This window comes from Anguilla rostrata, chromosome 17 (assembly GCF_018555375.3).
Source record: "Anguilla rostrata isolate EN2019 chromosome 17, ASM1855537v3, whole genome shotgun sequence".
Classification (NCBI taxonomy): Eukaryota; Metazoa; Chordata; class Actinopteri; order Anguilliformes; family Anguillidae; genus Anguilla; species Anguilla rostrata.
In genome coordinates, this window is record NC_057949.1 from 20,458,736 (window position 1) to 20,469,784 (window position 11,049).

Below are 11,049 nucleotides of genomic sequence, written 5' to 3' on the forward strand. Positions count from 1 at the left end.
CACACTGCACGCTGTACCATACTGCCTGCACACTGCACACTGTACCATACTGCCTGCACACTGTACCATACTGCCTGCACACTGCACGCTGTACCATACTGCCTGCACACTGCACACTGTACCATACTGCCTGCACACTGCACACTGTAACTTACTACCTTTACACTGCACACTGTACCATACTGCCTGCACACTGCACACTGTACCATACTGCCTGCACACTGCACACTGTACCATACTGCCTGCACACTGCACACTGTACCATACTGCCTGCACACTGCACACTGTAACTTACTGCCTTTACACTGCACACTGTACCATACTGCCTGCACACTGCACACTGTACCATACTGCCTGCACACTGTACCATACTGCCTGCACACTGCACACTGTACCATACTGCCTGCACACTGCACACTGTACCATACTGCCTGCACACTGCACACTGTAACTTACTACCTTTACACTGCACACTGTACCATACTGCCTTTACACTGCACACTGTACCATACTGCCTTTACAATGCACACTGTAACTTACTACCTTTACACTGCACACTGTACCATACTGCCTGCATACTGCACACTGTACCATACTGCCTGCACACTGCACACTGTAACTTACTGCCTTTACACTGCACACTGTACCATACTGCCTTTACACTGCACACTGTACCATACTGCCTGCACACTGCACACTGTACCATACTGCCTGCACACTGCACACTGTAACTTACTGCCTTTACACTGCACACTGTACCATACTGCCTGCACACTGCACACTGTAACATACTGCCTGCACACTGCACACTGTACCATACTGCCTGCACACTGCACACTGTAACTTACTACCTTTACACTGCACACTGTACCATACTGCCTGCACACTGCACACTGTACCATACTGCCTGCACACTGCACACTGTACCATACTGCCTTTACACTGCACACTGTAACTTACTGCCTTTACACTGCATTACATTACATTACATTCATTTGGCAGACGCTTTTATCCAAAGCGACGTACAAGAAGTGCATTTTCATGATCGTAGACAACTGATCGTAGACACTGCACACTAACATACAGCCTGCACACTGTAACATACTGCCTTTACACTGCACACTGTACCATACTGCCTTTACACTGCACACTGCACACTGTAACTTACTGCCTTTACACTGCACACTGTACCATACTGCCTGCACACTGCACACTGTACCATACTGCCTGCACACTGCACACTGTACCATACTGCCTGCACACTGCACACTGTAACATACTGCCTGCACACTGCACACTGTAACTTACTGCCTTTACACTGCACACTGTAACAAACTGCCTTTACACTGCACACTGTACCATACAGCCTTTACACTGCACACTGTAACATACAGCCTGCACACTGTACCATACAGCCTTTACACTGCACACTGTAAAATACAGCCTGCACACTGTACCATACTGCCTTTACACTGCACACTGTAACGAACAGCGTTTACACTGCACACTGTAACATACTGAACAGCTACATTGTGAATCATACATTGAAACTGACCCAGTTTGTGTTCAGCAAACAGAAATCACAGAATCCAGTATATTTCCCTTAATGATAATAAGGAACTCTGTACCTGCCTACCTGTCCTATCGCATGAGTTTTTTTTTTCCTCTGTCTGTGAGGACATATTGTTAGGACCTCCCAATCCTACCAATATGGGAAACATTGTCTGTGGAAGACACTTGAATCATGCATTTTGTGTTACCATCACCAAAATATGGCAGTCTGGGCACTGTTGAGGCAGGGGGGCTGGATGTCCCAGTCTGCAGAGGGGTGGGGGGGTGAAGACTGCCATTTTTATCCAGAGCGCTTACTTTTGCTTCCCCCTGGGTTTTTTTAAGGCTTTTTTGTAAGGGCGGGGGGGTTGTGGTGCCGCAGACAGGTCTCTGCAGTGACAGAGCTGCTGATGCTGCTGCTCTGCATATATGAGCTGGTATGCACAGTATGCCTGGCTGCGCAGTTGCACTCGTCACTGCAAAAAAAAACCCTGCTTGAGTCCGGTCTGAGTGTAACACCTGCTGGGTTTTTGTTTTGTTTTGTTTTTTGTTTTTTTTTTGGTTTTTTGTTGCTGTATTTGATTTTTTTTTTTTTTTTACCGCAAACCACTTACAGAACTCAATTTCTCTTTCTTTGTTTTTTCCCCTTTGTGTGTGTGTGTTGTTTTTTCTCTCTGTGCCTTGTTGCTTTGTCTCCGTTTGGCGTTGGCCCCCTGCCCCCCCCACCCTCACCCTCACTCCCCATCTTTTGCATCTCTGAATCTGTTTTTTTTTTGATGTGCTTACCTTTTTCCCCTCCTCCCCTCCGCCCCCCCCAACTCTCTCTATGACTGCTCTTGTCGTCGTTGTTTGTCGTCTCTTTCCTCTCCTTTTGTTGTTAATTTTTGTGTACTTTTTATTTGCTTTGTTTCAATTTTCATGTAGGGCAGTAGTTCGGTGAGCGGGAGCCCCGTCCCCTCGACCTCCGGCACCAGCACCCCCCGGCGCGGCCGCCGGCAGCTGCCCCAGACCCCCGCCACCCCCCGACCCCACGTCACCTACTCCCCCGTGGTCCGTAAGGCCATCAACACCCCGCCCGGGCAGCACAGCCGCCACCCCACCCCCACCCCCCGCCGGTTCTCCCCCCCGGGCCCCTCCTCGGGCCACGGCTCCCCGCGCTCGTCCCGGCCCGGCCGCTGGGCGCCCCCGCAGGACAGCGTGGAGGGCGACGGCTGCTTCTACGACCAGGACTACGAGTACGAGCGCCACCAGCCCCCCGCCTACGAGCCGGGCCCCGCGCAGGCCAACCCCCACCCGCACGCCCACCCGCACCCGCACCCCCACCCCCGCTCGCCCAGGACTTCCCGCCACGCGCCCCCGGTCCAGCCGCCCCCCCGCCGACTGCCCAACGGCTACCGCTCGTCCTCACCCTCCCCGCACCACCACGGCCCCCACCCAGGGACCCACAAGCCCCCGCACGCTCGAGGACCCAGAAAGGGGCTGCATGAACCCTACAGCGAGACCGACGAGGATGACTGGTGCTAGCCTCCGGGGACCGGGGGGGTCCGGAGATGGAGGGGTGGGGAAGGGGGGGTGGGGGGGGGCGACGCAGGACGGCTACGCTGTTCTTTTCCCTCACAGAGACGCTGACTGGGAGGGGAGAGCAGGAGGGACGCTACATTGGCGTGGGCATACGCGTGTGTGCGTGTGTGTGTGCGTGCATGTGCGTGTGTGTGTGTGCCGGTGTGTGCGCACACGCCTCACGCAGCCCAGTCAAACAGGAGGAAGTCCCGTGCCCCACCGACTGAAGACGGGGGAGCTGGAGTCAAGGCATGTTTCTTTCTTTTCTGTTCACTTTTTTCCCCATTTCTACTGCTGCTCAGTCTATCCTGCGGGGAGAGGAAGGGACAGGGGTGGAAGTGGGGCTGTGTCAGCAGAAGACGGGGGGGGTGGGGGGGGGGAGGGCGGGGTCAGGGGCCTGCATCGTGATCACACAGGAAAGTTTGGGGTTCACGTGGTGAAAAGAATTTCAAAGGCCTATTAACCAATGGAAGCACATCGATAGAACTAAGCTCATCCCCCTTCAGAGGAAAAAAAAAATTACACAAGTTTTACAATGGAAATCAAGATACGGGACCTTCTCTACAAGTCAGCTTCTGCCTCCGAAACAAGTCACAGCAAAGAAAAAACCAACAACAAAACAAAACACAGAAACTCATTTAAAAAAAAGGGAGAATGACCACTTCTGCTTTTCAGGACTGACTGGAGCTCCATCTATTGCAAAAACCAACCCCAGTGTTGGGTAATATTGATGAGTTTTATCATCTGTGTTTACTGTTAATAATTATGACACTGATGGCGACCCTTCCGCCTGTGTGTGTGCGGGTGGGGTGAGCAGGAGACGGGCAGCAGGAAGACATTATGGAGGGGTGGGGAGAAAGAGGAGGAGGAGGAGGAGGAGTCAGTGGGGGGGGGGGGTGCTTCTCTCCCCTGCTACCATACCCATTGCTCCCAACGCTGCTGCCCAAACCTAGGAAGGAAGAAACACAAAAAGAAAATCAGAGGGAAAAAAACACTTTCTTCAGTATTTCTTCTTCTAATTCTATTGCTTCTTCTAATTCTTCCCTCTCTTCTTCTACTTCTTCTCTTTCTTCTTCTTCTTCTTCAAAACATTGGAGCTTGATAATTCTGTTGCACCCGTTCAGCTTTGTTTGATCTCTTACAGTAAAATCCCGTGATTGATCCTGCATGATTGATACAAAAAAAAAAATAACAAAGAGAAACTACTGTATGAGGGGGGAAAATATCTTGGTCCTTTTTCTTTTTTTTTAAGCCTGTTGAAGTTCTCTCTCTTTCTCCCTCCCTCCCTCTCTCTTTCTTTGTTGGTTCCTCTCACTGTGTTTTGGGGTAAAGGGGAGCTTCTTGAAGTGTTTGGAAAGCACAATGACTCGATGCATATCACGCACACACACGCCCTCTCACACGCACATTCACATCCACATAGACGCACACCCCCATTGGAATTTCCATTTGTGCGAGGACGTGCAGTAGTTCTTCCCGCAATATTTTATATTCTGCACCAAATTACCAGCACAACTACCAACAGGAATGAAAAATAATTGTAAAAATATATATATAATAGATACAGTATATTTAAGGACAGTCATTTTGTAGGCAAAAAATAATTTGAACAGGGTTATTCATGTAATCCGTAAAATGTCTTCTTTTCCTTTTCCTAGTTTTGTCCCAGGTTTAACTTCCATGGCTAGTCAGACCCTTTCTGTTCATATCCTGCAGTGGTTTTGCCTCGTTCTGAGCTCCAGCTGAACCCCTGCTGAATCAGTGCTGAGAACCCAAGCCTGCGGCTGCACAGACTCCCATACACTGCAGGGCTTCAAACCATGCCAATGCAGGGCCGGGCCGGGCCAGGCGCGGGCCAGGCCTGGGTATAGCGCAGGTGTGAAAACCACTCCGCCCAAATGTAGACCCGTGCTTCCAGTCTTCCGTGGTTTTCTGCTGGAAAGAGAGAACATGAAAGAGGGAGAGCCAGAGAGAATTTCTCCATTTTACGAGTTGATTTGTTATTAATAGCGATAACGGTTCTATAAATAATGATTACGATATTAATGATAATTATCAAAAAAAAAAAAAAAACAATTCTGATGATGATGATGATGATGATGATGATGATGATGATGCTTGTGATTATGAGAGAGAGAATCTCTGTAGATTTCTGTTTGTTTTGTTTTTTTGGAGTTAGCTGAGTTCATCTTGTGGCCATCCTTGTGTTCGTGTTAAGTGTGGCAGTGCCGGGCCTGGGACCAGGGTTTGGGGGCGGAGCTCTGTGTTCTGTGAGAGAGGGTCTGCACCATGGCGACCGTTCTGTTGTGGGAACCCTTACAAGATGCACTGCTGATATAGGGGGCTGGGATCATTACAGTATGGGTGGGGTACAAAGAAGCTGCACAAGGAGAGGAGGAGGAAGTGGAGGGATGCACCGAATACGTGGACTTTATAAGTACCCTGCCGTGATAGGTCAGCAGAGCCCTGAATGGGTCAAGGTGACAGGCTTCTCAGCTACAGCACAACCTGGATGTTCAGACACGTGTCAGCCTTGTGGATAGTGACTATGCCTAAACCCCAAAGTGTCCAAGTTGATCCCCCTTGGAAATGCTGTTGAGTGCATTTTCTAAACCATGACCTCAAAATTATTTTCCATAAGTAAATGATTATATCTTCTTCTTTTTCCAAGTTATTTGGATTTGGCATTTTGTATACAATGAAATTAGACTTGACTGGTGATTACCCTCAGTTTCCATCAACAGGATGATCATATAGGATTCTGTCATACATTTCTCGGCCACTAGATGGTGGCGTTGTATCTTTGAGGAGGAAACAGAGCTCCGCTACCACTCCCGGTCACCAGAGGGCACTGTATGCAGCTCACAACTCAATCCCATTGTCTTCTCTCACACGAACGTCTCTGTATTGATAATAATACCGGGACTTTTCCCACGCCCCGCCTTAAATTCACTCCGACAAGCACGGTCTTTCTATACACTGGAACTAGTTAGATGTCTGTTTCCGGTGGAGAATTCTGTTATTTGTTTATTTTTGTTTTATTTCCCAGGACATGTAACACAGTCAATCAACTGCATGGGAGAAAATAATGACTGGGCCTTTTAAACCTTCCTCTTTGTCCCCCTGATCTGTTGTGTGTCTCTGTCAGCCCCAACCAACATCTGCCTCTCTTTCCTCAGTTTGTCTCTCTGCAGAGGACTAGACAGTATATTACTAACAACATAAGCAGCCTTTCTTTACTGTAGTATTATTATTATTATTATTAGTATTATTAGTATCATCATTGTTGTAGTCACACCCATTAGCTGTCATGCATCAGCCAATCTACAGTTATGACACTATCGATATACTATAGTTAAAGGATAGTACAGCTTAGGTATAGCCGTGGGTATCTCCAGTTCAGGTGTACCTGCACTTGTCCCACTTTAGTTATATTACCCTATAACTATACATCAAATTATACCATCATACAAACATAGATGTCACACTGTAGGTGTCACACAACAGGTGTATATCTCTACACAAAGCTTACTGTAGGAACACTTTCAGTAGCACATTTGTGTGTGTGTATCTATGTTTTTGTATACTTGTGAGTTGTGGTTGTGTGTGTGTGCGTGCATGTCCATATGTATGAGTCTATGTGTGTGCTGGTGCATATGCTTGAGTCTGTGCGTGTGTGCGAGCGTGCTTGTGCATATGTATGAGTCCATGTGTGTGCTGGTGCATATGCTTGAGTCTGTGTGTGTGTGTGTGTAGGTGGTTAAGTGAACAGAATGCATGGGATCAGGAGGTGAATGGGGCTGTATGGTCACTGTCTGGTGGCTGCTTCCAGCTGTAGGCGTACGCATCTCCCAGTTTATAGATCCAGGATGAGAAATTCATCTTTGGGCCAATTACAGTCCCATTCTTGTCGGGCTGTGCTTTGGGATGTATTGTTTCAGTTGCATTTGGTAAAGTGACGAAACCCACCAGGAGCTCTAACAAACATGAGATAGGCAACGTGGAACATGATTAGACAAACAGAGACTAGCCTACCAGCATTATGCCAAAAAGTACTGCACTCTAGATGCCACGATGGCACATTGCATGTCAGCAATGCAGTCCCATTATTAGTTTTGTTTTTACTTCAGTAAGTATAGAGCCTCCTGATCTACCTCCAGCTGCCATTTTCTCTCACCACAACTAGTTTAGTTCAAGAAGGAGACTGAATGAGTATCTGTCCAATAATGCCATAAGATGCTGATGAATTTAGAATGAAATTCCAAGTGGTTGTATCACCCTGAAAAACTATTGGCTTCAACTTTTCTCTTTTTCATCTTTCCTTACTTCATTTCGGTCTGTGCTTTTTCACTCGGTATCTTTCTCAGTCAGCTTTTCTGACTCTGAAACAAAACATTTTTCTGTCTTAGTTTCATTCCAGCAAATCATGTCCTCAGTCGTAGGCACACAAATATATAAGAGCAGGAAGTACTTGTATTCCCTGTACTTTAAACATTTTACAGAAACACACACATAGTTTCTTCATTGTTCTTCACCTTTATTTTAGTTTTTTGTGCTGTTTCTGTATATCTTGATATTGACATTAACAGTGAAATTTGTGTGTCATCTTTCTGTAGTGTCACGGAAAATTCAATAACAGAAACTTAATGCACCCCATCAACCCCCTGTGCCCCATCCCCCACCAGAAGCCCTGGCCTTTGATGCCATTCACCTTCTTGTTTGGGTAGGGGAGACGGGAGCTGGTTATGTGTCTGACTTCCTGTCATGAGTCATGAAAAGAGGAAGTAAAATTTGTGTCTGAGACCTGATGCAAGGTACGTTTTTGCACTTAATTTGATCTTAATTGTGACATCCACACGTCTGATCAGAGCTGATCATAACTCTTACCTGCTGCCTGTCTCTATTTGAACATCAGCATAGGGAAGTAGAGTGAAGTGGAGTGCAGTCATTTCATTTGACAGATAACCCTGTGTGTGTGCGTGTGTGTGTGGGAATGCGTGCCTGTGTGTATGTGCGTGTGCATGGGTATTTGTGTATGTATGTATATATGGGTGTGTGTATGTAGATATGTATATAAGGTTGTGTGTGTTTGTATCAGTATATATATATATATATATATATACATATATATACATACATATATATATATGGGCACGTGTGTGTATCTGGATATGCCTATGTGTGCTTGTGTGTGTGTATATATGGATATGCACTGTAGAGCGAGTCAGCCTCAGCCCCATACTTACACAGACATGTTTACTTTCACAAGAACACACAGATGCTTGGCAGAGGGCAACACACTGATGTCACATGAGGGCATATTAGTACCCTGTACTTTCTGCATTTTATAGTCCATCCCTCCCTTCTCTTCTCTATCTCTTTTCTTTCTTTCTTTCTTTCTCTCTCTTTCTCTGTCTCTCTGGTGAGTTTATCAGACACAAGGTAAAGGTGGGGCCTTTTCTGTAACTATGGCAATGCAATTATGGCAATGCTGATGAAAGTTCAGAGCAGGGATGGGGGGAGTGCTGTGTGAGGCTCTGACATCTTTCCCCTATCTGTACATTCGCTCTGTAACTCACTTGTATATCAGCCATAAATCTCCAGAAACACTCACTGTGTCCATTCTCTTCTGTAATTCAGTCTTCCTCCTCCGCCTTGTCTTTCGCTTGTCCATTGTGCCACCATCGTTCTTTCTTCACAATACCTGTGTGCCTTGTCCTCCCCCCCCCCCCCCCCCCTTTATTTAATTACATTTGCCAGCACAAACAACCAGTCAGGTGCACTAACTAGCTATGTAATGTCCCGGCCACAAGAGGGCAGCATCAGAGTGTTATTATATGTCTTCGGAAATCCCTGACAGTACTGTCATTGCTGAAATTACTGGGAATGTTGTGATTTACTTCTGGAGTTAGGGGACAAGATGAGTGACATTGTGTGTGTGTGTGTGTGTGTGTGTGTGTTTCATTTGTCTGTTTCTTGTGTTCCTGTAAGCATTGTTTCAGCGTGCGCACTCATCTGTGTGCTGGTGCATGCATGCCTGAGTTTCAGAGTGTCGCTGTGTGTAAACTGGTGCATCCATACAAGAGAGAGCATTTCCCACAACTAAGTAAAAAAAGGCCCTTGCATATTCCTTTTCACTGTCTGCCACTGTGTTCTGACCAAATCATCAATCTCACATCAAATCACGTAAGATAAATAACCACACAACTAAATCAAAAAACAATGTAGGCACCACTATGGAAAAAAGAAAAACATTTTAATTACAGAAAAAGACCAAAAAAAAGTAAAGTATTTACTTACAGAACTGCATGTGCAATGTGCATGCCACACCGTGGGTTTAACAGTCATCTTCAGGAATAAAAAGAATAATATGAATTAAAAGAAAAAATATATATATAAATATAGATAGATGTTTTTAAAAGCAACATGTTCCTTTTTTCCTTCTATTTTTAAAAACAAAAAAATGCAAAAAAAGACAAAAAAAATTTAAAACAGCAAAGTGACTTTGGTGAGAATCAAAGGCGGTTTGTTTCTATTGCCAGCTGTTCACTGCAAACCCGGAGGTGAGACAGACACTTCGAGACAATGTTCAGGACATTACTTAAAAAAGAATTTAAAAAAAGAACTCCTGTGGACAAATAAAAAAAGAATAAAAGATTGAAATCAAACTCCCTCCATTTGTTGAGTTGGAGAAGGAGCTGCCTGATGATGTACCCGTTTACTCTGGCTATGAAATCTATTCTCTCTCAGTCTCTCCCTCCCTCTCTCTCTCTCTCTATCTCCTCTCTCTATCTCTATCTCTGTCTCTCTATCTCACACACACACTCTGTCTCACTGCTGTTTCTACCAGTGCATTTTGTAATTCCAAACACAATTCTTCCTAAAGAACCTGAATAAAACCAGAGAGAATGCACTCTGTCTTCTGCCTCCCTTCTCTTCTTTCTCAAAACTCCCTCCCTCCTCTTCCTCCCCCTCCTCTTCTCCACCTCCTTCCTTCCTTCCGGTCTTTTATTGCACTGCTCTGTGTGGCGCTTGTTGTGTTTTGACGGCTGAAGGAAGTTGTCTGCGTGGGTGGAGGGAGGAGTGATACTTCCTGGACATGATGAGGTATGAAATAAGTGGGTATAGTGGATGGATGGATGATGAGGTACGAGTGTGAATGTGTTGTGGAGCCTGATATGCTCACACACTTTATCCAGCGTTGGTATATGCCAAGCAGAGTAATAGCAAACATGTATTTGCTGTGCAGTTCCATTGATTGTTCTGGCATTGATAAATCACAGATGATGTGGGGAGAAGCCAATGACAAAAATTTAACAAAACGTCCTGACTTAAACCCAATAGAGATGCTGAAGCAGGACCTGAAACAAGCAGTTCATGCTTGAAAACCTACCAATTTGTCTGAATTAAAGCAGTTCTGCAAAGAGCAGGTCAAAATTCCTCCAAAGCGATGTGAAAGTGTTTTGTTGCAGTTATTGCTGCTAAAGGTGGTTGCAACCAGTTATTACTTTTTCACATGGGTGATATGCATGTTTGATTATTTTTTCATCAAATAAATGTGTTTTAAGTTTACTTAGGTTTCCTTTGTCTATTAATAGATTAGGAAGGGGGCTAATACTTTTTCACAGCACTATGTGTGCCAAGGTTTTAAGATAGAGGGAACTCCATAGTAGAGGCTGATCCAGGTTGGGACTCCCTCCTCAACATTTTAAAGATATATATTATTTAAAGAACTCGTGTTAATAATACAAATTAACGAAATGATGAACTCAAGAAAACAAAATGGGTCGTAATTTAAATCATTATTTTTGTTATAATTCGAAAGTAATACTGACCTCTCTCGGCCGAAAAACAAATAGCAGGAGATAAATCAACTTGCCCCCGACGAGTTTCTCCTAAGGAACAAAAACTGGGCACTCCTGTTTAAAATAATAATAA

The 11,049-nt window shown here is 45.5% G+C and overlaps 1 protein-coding gene and 1 long non-coding RNA gene across 2 annotated transcripts in view; one reads left to right on the forward strand and one right to left on the reverse strand.

Annotated features, from left to right (window-relative positions):
- The window catches only part of LOC135243740 (voltage-dependent P/Q-type calcium channel subunit alpha-1A-like), a 79,709-nt gene extending 76,245 nt beyond the window's left edge, over nucleotides 1-3,464 (forward strand). Inside the window, exon 49 of the mRNA XM_064315750.1 lies at nucleotides 2,476-3,464. Coding sequence (XP_064171820.1) covers nucleotides 2,476-3,075 — 600 coding nt within the window. The 3' untranslated portion in view covers nucleotides 3,076-3,464. The remainder of the gene's footprint in view (nucleotides 1-2,475) is intronic.
- Nucleotides 3,465-8,327: 4,863 nt separating this feature from the next.
- LOC135243753 (uncharacterized) lies at nucleotides 8,328-11,000 on the reverse strand. Its single transcript, XR_010326780.1, has 3 exons — nucleotides 10,947-11,000; nucleotides 9,412-9,459; nucleotides 8,328-8,823 (listed from the first exon to the last, which is right to left on the reverse strand). It is a non-coding gene; the product is annotated as an uncharacterized LOC135243753 (long non-coding RNA).
- Between the last annotated feature and the right edge of the window lie 49 nt (nucleotides 11,001-11,049).